The sequence below is a fragment of the Acinonyx jubatus genome, chromosome B3 (assembly GCF_027475565.1).
Source record: "Acinonyx jubatus isolate Ajub_Pintada_27869175 chromosome B3, VMU_Ajub_asm_v1.0, whole genome shotgun sequence".
Classification (NCBI taxonomy): domain Eukaryota; kingdom Metazoa; phylum Chordata; class Mammalia; order Carnivora; family Felidae; genus Acinonyx; species Acinonyx jubatus.
The window spans coordinates 116,058,598-116,078,489 of NC_069386.1; the positions used below are offsets into that span (position 1 = coordinate 116,058,598).

At 40.3% G+C, this 19,892-nt stretch overlaps 2 protein-coding genes across 5 annotated transcripts in view; both read left to right on the forward strand.

Annotated features, from left to right (window-relative positions):
• RBM25 (RNA binding motif protein 25) overlaps positions 1-4,222 on the forward strand; it is a 59,947-nt gene extending 55,725 nt beyond the window's left edge. For both annotated transcript variants that reach the window (XM_027066088.2, XM_015071687.3), the window contains exon 19: positions 2,578-4,222. In XM_027066088.2, the coding sequence (XP_026921889.1) occupies positions 2,578-2,670 (93 nt within the window). In that variant the 3' untranslated portion in view covers positions 2,671-4,222. The remainder of the gene's footprint in view (positions 1-2,577) is intronic.
• Positions 4,223-12,932: 8,710 nt separating this feature from the next.
• PSEN1 (presenilin 1) overlaps positions 12,933-19,892 on the forward strand; it is a 74,362-nt gene continuing 67,402 nt past the window's right edge. For 2 of the 3 annotated variants that reach the window (XM_015071685.3, XM_015071686.3), the window contains exon 1: positions 12,933-13,080. The gene's annotated coding sequence lies outside the window, so the exon portion shown is untranslated. The remainder of the gene's footprint in view (positions 13,081-19,892) is intronic. The other variant, XM_027066095.2, reaches the window with a different exon arrangement.

Consider the following 19,892-nt stretch of genomic DNA (forward strand, 5'->3'; position numbering starts at 1 on the left):
GCTCTTATCGGAGTGGGAGGTAGCGTAGTGAGAGCTCGTGAACCTCGGTCAGAATAATGTTTGCAAAGAGAAACAGGGAGGCCCCAGCAGCTTCCCCTCTCTGAGACTAAGGCTTCGAAAGTAAGGAACTTCCTGAGAAGGCTACAGGAATGTCAGGGTCTTTCAGGGACACACCAGGTTTACAGTTAAGGTGAATAGGTGAAAAAACTAATTAAAGAATTTGAGAGTAGTTAGTATAAAGAGTAATGGAGTCCAAAAGGCAGAGTGGGAAGGCAGGAGTAGAAAGATGAGTCGGGGAAGAAACACCAAGCATGTTCTTAGATGACAGGTCCCTGGAATAGCTCATATTTCTAGCTGCAGAGTTGTCAGGAAAGGGCGTGGGGGTGCCTAACCAAAGGGAGCTCTCAGGTCGAGCTCCTTTGTGTCTGGGCACTATATGATGTCTAAAGCCAGGTAACATTAGTTTTCTGTTATCCAGCCAGCCTGATGGCAGCTGTTGTTTAGACTTTTTGATAAACTATTTGTGAAAAGCTTGTTGACTTCATAATGCTGATCCTCAGCTGAAAGGAGAAATGTGAATAGATCCCTCCTTGGGGATAGATAGAATCTGAATTTCCCTGACCTTCAGGCCTCTTTAAAAGGTCATCCTTGGGGTTGAGAGAGGGATTTTATAGTTGGGTCTGAGTTAAGGAATTAAAACAAACAATGTTCTAGGGGTGCCTGGCTGCCTCAGTCAGAAGAGCATGTGACTTTTGATCTCGGGGCTTGCAAGTTTGAGCCCCACATTGGGTGTAGAGATTATTTTAAAAAGTAAAACTTTAAAAACAAAAAAACTGTTGTAGTATTTGGCCTTGGCAGAGTTGCAATCTCTGTCAGAGAAGCTGTCATGTCAGTGTCCATCCATTTTGATCTGTTGAAATATTTTGATATTTGGAGTATAATTAAGCTCTTTTTTTTTTTTTTAAAGTTTATTTATTTTGAGAGATAGCGAGCGTGAGCATGAGTTGGGGAGGGGCAGAGAGAGAGGAAGAGAGAGAATCCCAAGCAGGTTCTGCAGTGTCAGCATGGAGCCTGATGCAGGGCTCAAACCCATGAACTGTGAGATCATGACCCAAGTCGAAATCAAGATTTGGATGGTTAATCCCCTGAACCACCCAGCTACCCCCGCAGTATAATTAGACTCTTCACTGGTCAATTTTTTATGTTGTTTTAATTTTCTGGCTCATTGTTGATCAGAGTAGGAAGCAGCTAATTGAGCTAGTTTTGTCAATTGGTTCTGCAAAAGCTCACCCTCTAAATATTTCCTGAATAAACGCAATTGAATTTTTTTAGCTCAAGTAGTATTTTGTTCTTATTAAAAATCTGGCTTTTTCAAACTGTACCTTTCCTCATTATACATAAACTAATGAACTTTGGTTGTATTTTGTACCTAGTTCTATATTATTTCTAAGGTATATTTTTCACATTGATTAGTGTTGGTGCACATTTCTCTTAAACTGTGGGACAAGTCTGGCTCATAGGAGTCTGACTAAGTTTTCTTCTTATTATTTTTTTTTAAGAATTGACTCTTTGGGGCACCTGGGTGGCTCAGTTGGTTGGGTATTTGACTTTGGCTCAGATCATGATCTTGCATTTTGTCAGTTCGAGCCCCGCATTGGGCTCTGTGCTGACAGTGTGGAGCCTGCTTGGGATTCTCTCTCTAGCCCCCTCTCTGCCCCGTCCCACTCTCTCAAAATAAACAAACAAACAAACAAAAGAACAGAAGTATTTTTAAAATTAAAAAAATTTTTTTTGTATTTTAGGGTGGGATAGGGAAGAAGAGAGAGAGAGAGAGAGAGAGAGAGAGAGAGAGAGAGAGAGAGAGAGAATCTTAAGCAAGCTCCACACTCAGTGCAGAGCCTGATGCAGGAATTGATCCCACAACCCTGGGATCATGACTTGAGTCAAAATTAAGAGTCAGCTGTTAACTGACTTAGCCACCCGGGTGCCCCAGGAGTTCTTTAATTAATTGTCATCACTGAAAAATTTAAGGGAATTTTTAAAAATTTTGTGTGGGATTTTTTAAGGGAATTGACAAAGTATTGTGGTGTTAGTATTTGATAGGCCATGGAATTTTCCTGAATGCATTGCCTTTTCTTGTGTGTGCAATTTAAAAAAAAAAATTTTTTTTTTACACATTTATGTATTTTTGAGAAACAGAGTGAGACAAAGCGTGAGTGGGTGAGGGGCAGAGAGAGGAGACACAGACTCTGAAGCAGGCTCCAGGCTCTGAGCAAGCGGTCAGCACAGAGCCTGATGTGGGCCTCAAACCCACAAACTGTGAGATCATGACCTGAATCGAAGTTGGTCGCTCAACCGACTCAGCCACCCGGGCACCCCTTGTGTGTGCAATTTATTTGTACTACTTAATACACTTCTCACACTAGACAGATTTCCTTCAAGTCATTTTAATGAAAGTAAATGTTTGTCAATGTATAAAAACCTTTAAAAAAAAAAAACTACAGTCACCAATGGGAGATGCTGATGATTACTTTATATCTGTTACTGTCTTTTCAGTTTTTTCTTTTCCTTTTCCAGGTACTTGATGAAGAAGCAGAAGTTTTTATAGTCAAAATGTGGAGATTATTGATATATGAAACAGAAGCCAAGAAAATTGGTCTTGTGAAGTAAAACTTTTTACATTTAGAGTTCCGTTTCAGATTGCTTCTTCTTTCCCACCCTTCAGAGGACTTTGACTTTTTCTTTGTCTTCAAAGACATTTGTGAGATCTGTAATTTTTTTTTTCAATGTAGAAAATGTGAATTTTTTTGTCCTCTAATTTGTTGATGCCCTGTGTACTCCCTTGGTTGTAAAGACATCTGAATCCTACCTTGGTTCTCTTTATACTCACCAGGTACAAATTACTGGTATGTTTTATAAGCCGCAGCTACTGTACACAGCCTATCTGATATAATCTTGTTCTGCTGATTTATTTCTTGTAAATATTAAAATGACTCCCCAATTCTTTTGCAGAATTGCACTTAATGTTGAACTGTACTGTATAGGAACCTACATGAATGATTTTAATTGAAAGAATACCCATCATACCTATTACCTTTCCCACCCCTTGATCAAAAATGGCAAGCCCTCCTGAAGGCATGGAATTTAAAATTAGAGTGCTAAGATTAGCAGACAATCCATTCCTGCTGTATCTCTGTATGAATGTGTTCGTGTGAATGTGTATAAATGTCTTACTTTTCCCTAATTTTCTTTGGAGGGCTCCCTTAAACATTTCCTTATTGAAGAGTAGAATTCTAAAGGAAACGTGGTATTATGCCAAGCCAAATGTCTGGGATAATTAGGTTATTAGTGTCCCAGAGCATGGTATTCTCTTGTGGCCAGCAACAGTTTGGTGAATGGAATGGGGCTTTCCTGTTGATAGCTGGCTGCTTCAGCCTGTCTTTTTTAAGGGAACATGAATCATAATGGTTTTCCCCTTAATTTCATTGTTCAGAAATGAGGCAGATCCTTACATTCTGGAGAACGTTATTTGATGCATTTTTGCACTAATTGGTCCTTAGCTTTATTTTGGTGTATGCTTTTGTTTAAAAAAAACAAAAACAACAACAACAAAAAACCCTTAATCTGCAAAGCATAGATGAAAAAAATCATTTTTAAAAACAAAAGGTAAAATTAGGTAATTTTACAGACTAGGAAAATCTGGAAAAAAGACCAACAGGAATTGAGCATGGCAGTTTGCAAAGTTTACATCTAATTTTTAAGGGTGTAAAGTAAATCATTTATGGCAGTTACCACTAATTTTTTGTTTTCACTTTTGTAAAGGTTTATATCTTATGAGTGTATATGCACGCACACACCTCGTTTACCTCTGCTCACCAATGTTTAAAAAATATACTGATGGTGTTCTTAGAGACATATTATGGGGCTTTCTTTATTGTAGAACAGAATTTCACCAGGGAGCAAAATTACCTGAAAATGTAACAGGTTTTAAACAGTTCTTAACACAAATTAGGTGCAGTTATTCCCATGTCTGAGTATTTATTTAAAAGAAAGATAAAAATTGGGGGTAGTGGGTTTGTTATAAAAGCATAACTGAGCTTGAGTTACTAGATATTTTTTTTTTTTACATCTTAAAAGGAATTTGAAACACTGTTCTTAACATTGAACCTTGAGGTGGTTCCATTATGTACATATTTCCAATATTAAAACTGTATATATTTGATCTTGGGGACCCATTCTTTCAGAGTCTTGTTAAATAAATGGTATCATGTTGTAATTGTGCAGTGCATACTAGAAACAGAACTTGAAAATGTGGGCTGAATTTTTGATGTACTTGAATTTTATGAGTATTAGTAACTGAAGGTCAAAGGGGCCATTTGCCTTATTTTGGATTAATCTATACATTTGTGGAGAATACAGTCTTTTAGTATTACCATTTTTAAGTTCTGGTTTCTCCAGGGAAAATTTCAGAAAGTTCATGCTCCTTGCCATCTACAAATTTATTTATTAGCCTTTTCTCAGATTAATCCCTCCAGCTTTGTACCTTGTTCAAACAGTTTATCATTCCTCTCTATCTTACTGTGTTACTGCTTCTAGGGCATCATATTAGGTTGTGTTTATTTAGCCAGCATTAGCATGAAGATTTATTCAGATAGATTTAATTTCTTTTGCTTTTATCTTCTCCAGCTCTCTCACTGTATTTATCTTGAGGGTCCCTATCTGCAAGTCTTGGGGCACATACCATATACTGTTTCACATCTCCACTAAGATTTGTGTTGCGATCCCAAACTCATACATCACATTTCTGCAGTGGGACAGGAGTGATCACAGTCACTGGGTTAAAGATCATTTATAATGGTTTCCTATCCACTCAAGACCAGGTTTGCCACCAAGCTTAAACTTTAAGGTTTTCAGTTTCTTGTTTTTCAGATTTGCATATAAAGAATCGGACATGTATAAACTAGTGTATTCTAGTGTTTGGGAGAATACACGTAAGAACATTTCTAATAAATTACTTGAGCTTTCTGGGTTATCTTTACCGTTTGCCCATAGATTAATTTCAATTTGGAAATCTTTATAGTGCCTATTCATTCAAGTTGTTGTAAAATTACATGAAAATCTTGAGAATCATTCTTGATCTGGCAGAAAATAAATCATGCTTTTTCCTCATTTGATCCTATAAAATTAAATATGTACATTTGTTAATGGAGGAAAGATCAGTTGTTTGAAGTAGTTTTTCTCAAACTTTAATGTGTACCTAAATCAGCTAGGGCTCTTATTACAATGTAGACTCCGATTTAGTGGGGCTAGAGGGAGGCCTGAAAATTTGCATTTCTGACCAGCTTCTGGGTGATGCCAGTGTTAACTGACCTAGGGACTACATTTTGATTAGCAGTTTAAGGTATGTTCTCAGTACAGCTTTCCCGTGCTATTGAAGTTGAGCGTTCCTGTGAAACATTTGATGTTTGTTTATTTTTGAGAGAAAAAGAATGCAGGCATCCGCGTGAGCAGGCGGGGTAGGGGTGGGGAATAGAGGGAGAGAGAATCCCAAGTACAGAGTTCTACACAGAGCTCAATCCCAGGAACCATGAATCATGACCTGAGCCAACTGAGCCACCCAGGGGCACCCTTGTGAAACGTTATGAAAGCTGAAATGGCATAAAGTGAAGACACAATAACCATTAATTTATATGGAGAAATTATTTTGAGTATTTATTCCTGGCCCAAAGGTAACCTCTGTCACACTTATCTGGTATCTTAGAATACGTCTTGCTAACAGACACACAAAATATATCCAGATAAATCAGGGACACAGTTCAAAGCTGTGGTGGCCCTATGCTGAGTGTGGTCCCCCAGGAAGGAACTTGGTGGCGCTTCTCTTGCTGCCTCTGTAAGGGCTCACTGTAAAACAAACGCAGATTGCTATTTTTGCTGTATGTTCCCTTTTCTCGTAAAAGCGAAAATCCTGTTCAGATTTCTTTTGGTTGGGACAAAAAAGGTGCTAATGTAAGTCTATGTAGGTCTTGCGTAAAAGTGGAGTAACTTGACTTCTGAAAAGCCAGGGAAACCTGTACTAGTATTTTGTCCTAACAGTACACAAATGCAGTGTAATTTTCTTTTTAAGTGGACTTTAAAGAGAGAAACATTTTTTTTTTTTTGAGGCAGATAGATGCACGTTATGTATGTTCATGAACATAACATAATCTTCCAAAAGTGGTGCCTGAGACTGACTGTAATATTCTAGGCTTTATTCCCAGCTAGTCCCAGAACACTTTCTCCTTAGAGAACTGTTTTCACTTATTCTGGTTCTTACCATAACACTTGCATATGTAGTAGAGGCAAATAATTTTGTAGAGAGTGCTGTTTCTAATCAGGTACCAATCAGGCACCAGTGCTAGATATATGCTGGACAAATTGAGAAACAGCTCGCAAATCATATGAAACTAAACACTTACTATCTCCTTCCATATGAAGTAAAAAAAAGTTGTAATGCTAATAAATAGTAGTGTGTATATGAGGCTTATTTACTCAGCTTTTTCTGATGAGTTCTATAATCGTTTTTACTTTCTACACAAAACTACTGAAAGCTTTTATGTCAGAATGGTTACAGATCTTTTCAAGTCATATATCAGACTTCTTTTAACAATATGAAATTGAGAAATAGTATTGCTCAACAAGGGATGTTGAAATTGATCTCTGAATGCCACTGCATATAAAAAGTATGAGACAGAATCCCAAATAGGCAGAGAAACGGTTAGTCTAGGTGTCAGGAAGGAAACTGGGAAAGTCACATATATGTATTTCAAACCCAAGAACTATTACTATAATATGCATACTGTGGGCCAAAGTGAGCTTATAATTTTTGATAAATGGTAGAATTTTTGAAATGTGATTATGTTGAATTATTGATGTAATTTGTTTATTTACATTTGAGTGCTTACAGTTTCATCTTTATTCGACAGTATCTTTGCCTTTCATTTTATCACTTACCTCGTATGAAGGCCAAGGTTAGGAATAGCAATCTAAAATGCCCAGGAAGAAAATAATTTCTATAAACAAAAGTAAATAAAAGGTTTTTTCAAGCCATGTTGTCTGCATTAAATGACACTCCCACATCTACCTACTTTGCCACATCACATAGTAGTTGGATTTATGACCTAGCTTCTCGTGTCAGGTGGTGGCTGAATTGTTAAAAGGCAGTCCTTTTGCTTTTTGGTGTATAACTTTTTATTTAGCCATTGAAACACAATATGTGGCATTCATGTTAAAAGGTAGGTAGACTGATAGACATTAATAAGACAAGATTCCTCTGCTAGCAGACAGTAATGGTGAAGAAGGAATAATGAGAGGAATGCTAATATACACACAAAGTACTGTCTGAACTGTTGAACTAACTTCATGGTTGAGAAGAAAGGGACATTAGATTCTTAGCAGAGGTAGTAATATGTAGAAGGGAACTTAGAGATCACATAGTCTACCCAATGCAACAGTGTTCTTGACAGATAGGTGTCTAGAGGCCTATATATGGGATTCTAATTCACCATTTAGATCTGCACTATCAAAGATTTTACGTTTGTTAAATAATTTTGAAACTCAGTTCTTCAGTAACACTAGCATATTTCAAATGTTTGAATGTCACGTGACTAAAAATATTTTTTTTTTTTGGCCACACTATATTTCAAGTGCTCAATAGCCATATATAGCTAAGTGGCTAGCAATACTAGATGGGCTGCAGATCATAGAACATAATTATGATTGCAGAAAGTTACATTGGACAGATCTGGTCTAGATGTTGATATCAACCTAAGGAGAGGGAAGTGCTTGTTAATAAAATTCCTCCACATGAAACATTTTTCGCAAATCTTTGAAGCATTTAAATAGTTCTGAACAGCTATTTTTCCTGTTTTTTTTTATAACAAAAGGAAAAATTAGTGAACACTACGTTGTAGAATCCAAAAACTACAAAGCTTCATTTCTTTCTTGTCAATTGAAAAATACTAGTAAATACACCCTAGTGAAGAGACTAGACTAGTTGTTACTATAGGTGAAAAGTCTATATATTAAAGTTTAGTTTTTAAGTATTTTATTGAGGCACATTTTTTAAAAGGAAGGGCCCAAGTTCTTGGTTAAGGAGGAGATTAGGGGTGCCTGGGTGGCTCAGTTGGTTAAGCATCCAACTTTGACTCTGGTCATGATCTCGCGGTTTGTGAGTTTGAGCCCTGCATCAGGCTCTGTGCTGACAGCTCAGAGCCTGGAACCTGTTTCGGATTCTGTGTCTCCCTCTCTCTCTGCCCCTCCCCCACTCACGCTGTCTCTGTCTCTGTCTCTCTCTCTCAAAAAAAAAAAAAAAGATTTAATAAAATACAAACATACACAAGAACTGAAGGCTAAAAATACAAGATAAGATAACTAGCCCTTGGGGAGCCTGGGTGGCTCAGTTGGTTGGGTCCCTTGATTTCATCCCAGGTCATGATCCTAGGGTTGTGGGATTGAGCCCCGTGTCAGTGTGGGCTCCACTCTGTGGAGCCTCCCTAAGCTGTCTCTCTCCCTCTGACCCTCTTTGCTCATGCATTCTGTTTCTCTCTAAAAAATAAAAAGTAAAGAGATAACTAGCTTTTTATCTTCATCAGGTCCAAGTCTCAGGAGATGATCCTTGCAATGAATAAGACTGATGTGAGAGCTAATGAGATAGTGGCCAAGCACGAAGCTGTGATGACAATTTATTCTATTTCAATTCTTTATTCCCATAGGAAACGGGGCAGTGACATTGTGTATAAATAAAGGGCCACCTGCGTAGGTCAGTTGGTGGATGCAACTGACCAACTGGTGACTCTTAGTCTCTGGGGTCATGAGTTCAAGCCCCACGTTGGGCGTAGAGCTTACTCAAAAAAAAAAAATGGCAACTTGCTTTTGTGTAGAAAGTGTTGAGTAGGATTGCCTTGGAATCAGTGGCATAAAGAAATGGTGTTGGTTCTCTGACCAGGTCTTAACTTTACGTGCTAGTGACCAGTGACTGCTCTAGCCTCTAATCTGTAATAGACTGTCTCCACCAAGTGGTTCTAATAGATCTGGCACTCTGGATTTCCATCTGCCTCATCTTTCACCACTCACTACTGTGGGTTTTCATTTTATTTTATTTTTTTAAGTTTATCCTGAGAGACAAGAGCTCAAGTAGGGGAGGGGAAGAGAGAGAGGGCAACAGAGAATCACAAGCCGGCTCCTGGCTGTCAGAGCAGAGCCCTACATGAGGCTCGAACTGAAGAACCTTGAGACCATGACCTGAGTCCAAATCAAGAATTGGACACTTAACCAACTGAGCCACCTAGGCGCTCCACTTAATACTGTTGTTTGCCACCCTTCATATTATTTTGCTTCTCCATTCCTGTCCCCAAGTTCCAAACCCTTGGGAAAATATAAATGCACCACTGCAGATATTTTGGATCCTCGGTGCTGTATTTCTTGTTCTTTTACTGAACTTCAGTTCCTTTTCACAAACATTGCAGCTTTTACTGTTTTTGAACTTCCAGTACTATACAGTAGGTGTGGAAAAAATATTCACTGAGTACAAGTCATTTGATTCCCCCAACCCCCACCCCCTTACTCAGCAACTAAGTCTCAAGTTTAATAAAACCTTATCTTTAAAAAAGTCATTAGGCGGGGCACCTGGGTGGCTCAGTAGGGTAAGCACTGACTCTTGATCTCATTGCAGATCTTGATCTCAGGGTCATTAGTTCAAGCTCTGAGTTGGGCTCCATGTTGGGTGTGACGACTAAAAAAAAAAAAAAAGAAGGCATTAGGCATATTCTCTAGTTCTAGCTTTCCAGTTTATGAAGATATGCGTCTTAAACCTTATTTTCTGTAGATAATTATAGATACCTCCACCTATCCTATCCAGGAGATCTCCACTGCCCTACTTTCTAACTATATTTTGCAATTTCTTGAGCCTTGCTCAAGTATTCCATTATTTTCTTTCTTCAGTCTGGACTAAAAGTTTTAAAGAACACAAAAACTTAACCTTTCCTACTCCTTTCCACTATTGAGATTCCACAAAGACTAGCTTATAGTTATATGTTCCCTCCAAATGCCTCAAGTCTCAAATGTTTATATCACCATCCCACTGATGACTGGTGATAGCCTAAAAGGAGACTCTGATGTGATAGGCTCTACCCTAGTCGATCAGTTAGCACCATGGACGTTTGCTCCTTATTTGGGACTCTTCTTCCTTGATGCCTAGGATTGTCATTCCCAATGTCTTTGCTTGCTTTTTGTCAGCAAATCCTGGATATGTGTATTTTTTTTTAAAGATTCATTTACTGAAGTAGCCTCTACACCCAACATGTGGCTTGAACTCATGTCCCAAGATCAAGAGTCACACGCTCCATGAACTGAGCCAGCCAGGCACCCCAAAGATGTTTAAATTTCTTTTTTAAATTTTTAAATGTTTATTTATTTTTGAGAGACAGTGTGAGCAAGGGAGCGGCAGAGAGAGAGAGAGAAACAGAGCTCGAAGCAGGCTCCAGGCTCTGAGCTAGCATGCCCAATGTGGGGCTCGAACTCTCAAACTGCAAGATCATGACCTGAGCCAAAGTCGGATGCTTAACCAACTGAGTCACCCAGGTGCCCCAGGATGTTTATATTTCTAAGATGAATAAATCCCAAAAACGAAAGGAAAAATTATCTGTGGTCCAGTTACTCAGTCACTGGTGGCTGTTTTTAAAATAACCGTTTTGTTTCTTTTTGCAGGATTATGTTTTGACTTAGTTGTATTTATACATACGCATAAATCTTTTTTAAAATGTTTGTTTATTTTGAGAGAGACAGAGCAGGAGCAGGGGAGGGGCACAGAGAGAGAGTGAGAGAGAGAATCCCAAGCAGGCTCTGTGCTGTCAGTGCAGAGCCCAATGTGGGGCTCAGTCTCATGAACTGTGAGATCACGACCTGAGCTGAAATCAAGAGACAGAGGCTAACCGACTTAGTCACCCTCATGCCCCCATACGCATAAATCTCATGTCTATTTTTTTTAACTTAACAGAATCAGAACATTTCTGTTACACATAACCTTCATAAACACTTTTAATGGCATTTTGTGAAGTGGATGAACCATAATTTGTTGTAAGATGTGAATAATAATTCATGAACATCTTTGCACAGATATTTTGAGATTGTTTCTAAAAATAGTTTACCAGCATTTTAAGACTTTCTACACATATTACCAGATTGCATTCAGTGAAGATTTTAAAAAATATCTTTGGGGGGTGGTGCCTGGGTGGCTCAGTCAAACATCCAGCTCTGGATTCTAGCTCAGGTTATGATCTCACAGTGTGTGGGTTCAAGCCTAGCATTGGGCTCTGCTCTGATAGGATAGCTCTGAGCTGATTGGGATTCTCTCCCTTTCTCTCTGCCCTTCCATCCTCTCTCACTCTCTTTCTCTATATAAATAAATAAATAAACAAACAAACAAACCAAACTTAAAAAAATATTTTGAGGGGGCACCTGGGTGGCTAAGTCAGTTAAACATCAGGATCTTGATTTCAGCTCAGGTCATGATCTTGCAGTTTTGCACTGAGACCCGCATTGGGCTCTGTACTGACAGCATGGAGCCTGCTTGGTATTCTCTCTCTCCCTACCTCTCCCCTGTTCATGCTCCCTCTCTTTCTCAAATAAACTTAAATGTTTTGAAGTGGTAGTGTCAACATTTTTATTCCTCTAACATATCTCTTTCCTGTTCATGGAAAAACTTCTAAATCTGTCAATGTATTGGGTGGGGAGAGGAGGGAGGGATTGGGGACCCATGCTTTAGGAACATGTAGGGCTATATTGGGGGACGAATTTAAAAGAAGCAAAAGATATCATTTGACCAGATGCCATGCATCATTGATTTCATTGTCAGTTTTCAGATTACCTGTGAATTTGAGCATTTCTCTATTCTTCACCTTTGGTTTTACATGGTAGTACTAGTTTTACTTTTAGCTTTCAGATGAGTGTCTGAGTATGCCATACTACTTAAGGAGTTAGTTATTGGTACTGTCTTTATTGCAATTTGGACGAAAAGCTGGCAGACATGGAAATTAAGTGACCGCTGAGCAATTCACTGTGTATGAAATACTCTGGGCATTTCAAAAATAGACACATTTTATGCTCTCTGGAAGCCTATTATCTAAGAAGACTGGATTTTAACTTTGGAGCTTAAGAATCCCGGGCTGTTTAATTTTTTTTTTTTTTTAATGTTTATTTACTTTTGAGAGACAGAGAGGCAGAGTGTGAGCGGGTGCGGGGGGGTGGGAGTGGCTAGGGGCAGAGAGAGAGGGAAACAGAATCCCAAGCGGGCTGCAGGCTCTGAGCTGCCAGCACAGAGCCTGAGGCGGGGCTTCAACTCGCCAGCCACAAGATCATGACCTGAGCCGAAGTCCGCCGCCCTTAACCTACTGAGCCACTCAGGTACTACCCGGCTATGTTTGTTTAAAATGCAGTTTTTCAGGTTCCACCCCCCTCCTCCCGTAAGTTTTGATTCATTGGGTAGGGTGTGGAGGGCACAGATGTTTACAATTTTAATTAGTATCCTCTTGACTGTGGTGCAGCTGATTCGCATTGAGAAACACTATAAATAGGTACTATAGATAAATGAAAGAAACGTTAGATTTAAGTTGCCATCACTTGTAGGCCAGAAGAAGCACCCGCTGGGCCCAGGTGAGGTAGAAACGTTGATCCTCAGCTCAAGAGCAGCCTCGAATCTCAGACTCAAGCTAGCACTCTGGGCGGGTTCCTCTAGTTCCCTGGGCCGGCTAGAGCGCAGGGTTTGCCCCGCAATCTGCGCTCGCGCTACCGGAAGCCCCACCCTCTTTCTCTAGGCCCCGCCCCTGCATCGGTGGGCCCTGCTCTTGCCCTTACAGGTCCCGCCCCTCCCCCGGCTGGCCGCCAACGACGCCAGAGCCGGAAATGACGACGCCAGTGAAGCCTTTTGGGCGGGGCCTAGGCCGAGCAGCTCCAGAGGCTGCGATTTCACATCGGAAACAAAACAGCGGCTGCTCGGGAAGGAGCCTCCCCTGCCAGGGGCCGGTGTCGGCGGCGAGGGAAGAGTAGGTGCGTGATGGGGACTTAGGGGAGAAGGGAAGGTGCCCCTCACACGGTGCAGACACGGGCGGTCGCGGGCAGGGCCCGGCCCTGTGTCGCTGCCCGGACCGTGGAGCCGGTGTCCTCGAGGATGAGGAACGGGGCGCGGCCGAGCGGGGACCGAGGAACCCCGAGTGGGGAACGAGGAGGGGCGGCCCGTTTCTCTTGCTCCCGGCGCAGCGCGCGGTCAGGTTGACGAGATTCCCCTCCGTAGATTTGTTCCGGAAGTGCTGGTTTCCCGAAGACGTTTCAGGGCGCAGGTGCCCTGGGCCGGGATTGCCGGTCTTGAGTGGAGCAGGAGAAAGAGGAAGCTCCTTGCCTTCGGTCTGGTTGAGCAACTAGTGAAACTCCGCGCCTCATGCCCTGAGTGTGTCCTTGTCTGGGGAAGCGAGTGGCACTCAGGGCTAAGTTCCTTGTGTCTGACGCTCGAGGAGGAAAACAGGGTCTGATGCTTTTGCCTTGGTTGGAACTGTCGCGAGGCATGATATTCATTGCTTTGCATGTGTCTTGGATATTTACGTTTTGTTCCCGTTCGGATTCTTTTCAAATAAATATGTTTTTTGTAAGAGAGAAATTTAATAATAATTTTAAAAGCACTACTTGCCTGCTTTGGGCAAGATTAATATAGTATTCAGGACTTTGGGAGATAAGGATAAGATGCAAATAACTGTGGCATATATAACTATATGACAGAGCACGCTGTAAAGCTTGTAAGATTCTCTGAAGTTTCAGGCAAGTAGAAACCACATCTGGTTAGGGAGTCTTGTTATTTGAGTTTCTTTTTTAACAGTGGAAAGGGAAAGGTTTTCACTCCTGGAGTTAAAGTGGGAAGGGTATTATAATCAGGGTGTATCACAAACAGGGATTCTCTGGATCTTAAGCCTCTAGCCATTAAAATAACTGTTATGAAGGAGAATAAAACAGCAAAGTAGATTGGAGCTTGTTGCATTCGGCTAATTTCAGTCATCTGCGAAAAAGCCTGTTTGTTTCATTTCTCCTTAACTCATTTGCAGAGTTCAACCAACTTAAGCCCTCCCCCCACCCCCATTTAATAATAAACCCTTAACAATGAGAAAAAGATCATATATATTGAGTGCATGGATTCTCTCCCTACCCTCGCCCAGTAGATAATAGAAGTGGCATCTAGTATCTGGTTTTCCATTCTTCTGGTCCTAGGTATACTTTCTTTGAATGGATGTGATTTTTGCTGAATTTTAAGTTAATGGCTGTACCTGTCCTAGACTGCTGCAAGGATTTTCATTTAGGGGAAACTGAAGATTGAAGTTGGTCTCTGAAAACCACCCTAGCAGGAAAGTACAACATATGTTACCAAAGCTTATGTGATCCTGTTCCTCTCTCAGATCCAGGCTTCCTCTGCTCCTGCTTTCCCACTAATATTATTTTATTAAAAAATTTTTTTAACATTTATTTATTATTGAGAGATAGACACAGAGTGTGAGCAGGGGAGGGATAGAGAGAGGGGGAGACACAGAGTCTGAAGTAGGCTCCAGGCTCTGAGCTATCAGCACAGAGCCCGACTCGGGGCTCGAACTCACAAACTGTTGAGATCGTGACCTGAGCCGAAGTCGGACGCTTAACCAACTGAGCCACCTAGGTGCCCCACTAATATTATTTAAAAAAAAAAAATTTTTTTTTAACGTTTATTCATTTTTTGAGAGACAGAGACAGAGCGTGAGTGGGGAAGGGGCAGAGAGAGAGGGAGACACAGAATCTGAAGCAAGCTCTAGGCCCTGGAGCCCGATGTAGGGTTCAAACTCATAGACTGTGAGATCATGACCTGAGCCGAAGTTGGATGCCCAACCGACTGAGCCACCCAGGTGCCTCTCCCACTAATATTATTGAAGATTATAGGGAGAGACTTCTTTATGGTATATTCTGAAAAACCTTTCAAAGACCTTTAATACTGACTCTTCATGTGATGTTAGGCAGATTTGGAATGTGTTTTACGAGTGACACTGTTGTGGTCAGAACTTTAGGCACATTAATCTAATAGTGGGGGCTAGAATGGATAAGAGAATTGAGGTGACTTTTGCATAATTCAGGTGAGATATGATGGGAGTTTGATCTTTGGTGATGACAGGGGCTTAGAAAGGAGGAAAAACATGAACAGGACATGGCATCCAGTAGAGAAGGAATAAAATATAAAGTTGAGTAGGAGGTTTTAAGTTTGGAGAAAGGGGGAAACGATTGCAGAAATAAGGAAGTAGGAGCAAAGAACTAGTTTAGAGAGGAACATGAGGAAGTGGTTTGGAAGTATCACTTTGGAAGTGCCAGCAGGTGAAGATGTCCCATGGACAGACCTGGAGCTGTAAATATGAGAGTCACTGAAATAGACTTTCTAGTTGATGTTGGAGCAATGCCTAATGAAAGGAAGGGGACAAGGAGGCCCACGCAGACCCTAGGAACACTTAGAATGAAGGAGTGGAAGAAGGGCGAGGAACCACCTGAGGAGAATGAGTGGCGGGAGGAGAACCTCCAGAGTTCAGTGTCACAAAGGCTGAGGAAGGGAGGGAAGCTTCGGGAAGAAGGCTGTTAGGAATTTTCAGTATCTGGCCTGGTATAGCAGAAGGAGCTGAAGATTTAGAGCAGCACTGGCTGGTAGAAACAGTATGAGGTACAAATGTTAATTTAAAACTTTTTTTAAAAGTTTGTTTATTGGCAGAGAGGGGCAGAGAGAGGGAGAGACAGAATCCCCAGCAGGCTCTGCGCTTGATCTTACAAGCTGAGATCATGAAATGGACTGAAATCAAGAGTCAGACGCTTAACCCACTGAGCCATCCAGGTGCCTCTCCCCTAAAACTTTTTAATGAATAAGTTTTATAAAGGTAGAAGGAAATAGATAAAATTAATTTTAATAGCCTATTTTATGTAACCTAGTACATCTAAAAGTTTTTATTTCAACATGTAATTAATATAAAAATATACTTGTCTGACTTCTCCTCTAGCGAGTTAGCCCCTTAAGGAAACAGAAGCATTATCTGATTTGGTAGCATCCCCAACAACTATCACAATGTCTGGTTTTGTAGAAGAAACCCTGAAAGTGTGTGTTGATTAAAGGGTATTAATGTTTGGTTTTCACACTGCCCCATACAGTTCCTTAAATTGATGTAAAGCAAAAGAGAGAATGCAAGGATTGCTGAGTATAACCACTGATTTACAAATTAGTTAGATGTGAGTAGTCATGTTTTCATTAAAGATTACTTGTATTCAACCCATTTCCACAATGAATTTGAGACAAACTGGGAGTAATCATACCTTCCATGTAGAGTTACTGAAAGTAAAGGTTTCTTGGGGAAAGATTCTTTAAAATGATTACAAATATTGATAACATAAGACCATAGTCCCATGTCCACAATTATGAAATCCAAAAGCCCCTGAAAAAACCAAAAGGCTTTGTGTCATTCATTTGATAGAAAAATCTAACCTGAACCTATTGTTGTAATTTAAGACTACTTATATGTTTCACTATATAATATATATATTTAAAAAAAGTTTTTTTTAACATTTATTTATTTTTTGAGAGACAGAGACAGAGCGTGAGCAGGGGAGGGGCAGAGAGAGAAGGAGTCACAGAATCCAAAGCAGGCTCCAGGCTCTGAGCTGTCAGCATAGAGCCCAACACTGGGCTCAAACTCACGAGCTGTGAGGTCATGACGTGAGCTGAAGTTGAACACTTAACTGACTGAACCACCCAAGCGCCCCTCACTATATATTTATTAATGTGTTTATTTTGTGATTCTAAGACTTTGAGGGAGCATTAAAAACATACAGTATTTGCATTGTACTACCTTTATAAAATCTGAGAAAAATACGAATTCCAAACACATTTAGTCTTAAGGGTTTCAGGTACAGAATCCTGGATTTGTAAGTCTTTTTTCGTTTTCAGTGCATCTTCTGAGCACATGTAACCATTATTATTTAAAAACAATTATAGTAACTCTATATAACAGACCTCCCCAAAACCCAGTGCCTTAGAGTATTTGACTCCGTATTTGCCTCAAGTTGCAGGACTGTGGATCAGCTAGGGTAGCTCTGCTTTGCATGTCTTATTCTGGGGCCCAGGCTGAAGGGGCAGTGGCTACCCATGGTAAGCTCTTCTCAAGGCAACAGCAGAAGCAAAAGAAGACCAACTCCACAAGCAAAATTCAGCAGTCTGCTTGTGTCACACCTGCTGAGATCCCTTTGACCAAAGCAAGTCAGATGATTGTGCACAAAGGCACAGGGTGGCTAGTAGGCTGCACCCACCTTGACGCCAAAGCAAGTCACAGAGCCTAGCTCGATATCCCGGGAGTGGGGAAGTCTATTTTTCCCTGGGAGATGCTGGGGAGGAGTGAATATTTGCTGAATAATAATCTAATCTACCACAGATGGCTCACAGAAGTAGAGTGGGACGGAGGAGGGAAAAAAATCACCAAATAGATATATCACTATCCCTGCTCTTTTTGGAGTTTACCACCTTCACAAAGCCTCCTGTAAGACTGAGGAACTTGTTTGCTCCCAGTCTCTTAAAATTCAGAGTCTTTCCAGTATATATATATTCCTGAAGTTTTAAGTTAATTTCTAATTATTTTTATTAAATTTAATTGTGAATGCAGTTTGGAGATTGGTTACATTTATTGTTGGATGTGAGGTTTTGAAAACTCAAGTAGAGGCTCTACCAGCCCATCCATATAATCAGAACTTGGGTGGCCTGTCCAGGAAGAAGCTGTCAAACTAACATCAAAGCTGATAAATAACTTTTGTGGAAAATAAATCACAGTCTCATTTGGCACTTAAAAACTTCTTAGCATCACGATACAAAGGTACTTAAAAAAATACTTTTGGTGGGTTTTTTTGTGTTGTTTTTTTTTAATGTTTATTTTTGAGAGAGAGAGTGCAAGCAGCGGAGGGGCAAAAGGAGGGAGGGAGACATAATCTGAAGCAGGCTCTTCACTGTCAGCACAGAACCAGATGCAGGGCTGGAACTCATGAACTGTGAGATCATGACCTGTGCTGAAGTCAGATGCTAAACCAACTGAGCCACCCAGACGCCCCTATTTATGGTGGTTTTCTAAGTGAAGAAGAAACTAGTCAATTGACTAGAGTCATTAAACCACCAACTCTTTGTGCTGGACAAGATCGTGGTAAGTTTCACGGAGATGTTTGTTTATGTGGAATACAAATTTTGTTGGAGTGCCTGGGTGGCTTGGTCCGTTAAGCGTCCAACTCTTGATTTTGGCTCAGGTCATGATCTCAAGGTTTGTGGGTCCAAGTCTGGAGTCAGGCTGTGGGAGCCTGCTTGGAATTCTCTCTCTCCCTCTCTCTCTGCTCCTTCCCCAGCTTGTGTATGTGCACACTCTCCCCAAATAAATAAATAAATAAACTTAAAAAAAAAACACACACAAATTTTTACGTTTATCTCTGACAGCGAAGAAAGAAATATCAGTAACTAAGTAAGCTTACTGTAAGAGTTTGAGGTTTAGTTGTTACCTTGAGATAGAGTGAGAGAGAGAAATGTATGTTTCTGTTGGTGCTTCCTTAAATGGGACTTTTAATAAACTTATTTTTGGGATTCTAAACCTTTGCTCTAATGATACTTTTTGAAGTGCTGATGGATAGGTTTTCTGATTAGATGGACTTTTGTTCAGCATATGTAAGCTTTGAGATTATTTGTATTCTTCTGGGGTTTTTTAGTATCATTGTGTATAATGGAAATTTTAGTTGCCCATCAGAGAAGGATTTCTTTTTCCTTTTATTTGATTGAGCAGGTGTCTTGAGAACAAGGAAATGGATGGCAGTGAATTCAAGTGTGCTCTGTCAGTCTCAGAAAATCTTTAGCAGGTGGCCAGAGAGAGAAAACAGCAAAATCTACTTCAGTCCCCTTGCAGTTCGGGTCACAAGATCTTCACTTCCCAACAGCTATCTTTTGGGGGTTTTTTTTGTTGGTTTTTTTGTTTTGTTTTGTTTTTTGGTTCTCAGGGCAAGAATGCTAAGGATGTTATAAAATCAAGTAGTGTCCTTTGCCACACTGCCTGGACAGTTGGACAGTTGGGGGGTCATTGGCCTTCTTCATGCAGTACTCAATTGTTTTCAGCTGTTACTGGACCAGAATCAAATCAGGCTTTGCCTGTGCCTTTCTTTGTACCAACAATGTTTGTTTGTTCACCAGGCCAGGCTGGTGCTTGCCTGTGCTTCCTGCTGAGCTCCATGTAAAGAGCAGCCCTTCCAAGAAGGGTCACCCTGTAGCTTTGTGATCTTCTAAGCATCAGTGGAAGCATGAGCTTTCTCTAAGTGAACTGGAAAAGACCTGGTCTGGGCATCAGAATACTTGGGTTCCGGAACCGGTGTTACTTGCCCCATAATCATGCACTGGCAAATTCTTTCACCTTTCCTGACCCTTAATTTTTCACATGTAAATACAGGATGTGCCTTTGAAAGTGATATTGGGATATGCCAAAGTGACTACCACATTATTGATGCTTCTTACAAGACTTGTCTGAGAAATCTCCAGTGTGATAATCAGTTTGTGTGGTTTCTTGTAATACCTGAACAGACCCTATAAACCTAAAGCTACGAGTAGAAACTACTAAAATTAAAATGACCAGATACAAATACTAGGAGTATATATTGGGAAAACTTTTGACACTTCAATTTTTAATTTAGAGTTAGATCAGTAATTGAAGTTTAAGATCTCATTTACTAGGGTTTTTTTTTTAAAGATCTCATTTACTTCTAAGCAGCAGTTCTAATAGTAATAAAAATCAGCTCACTATAACTTTTTT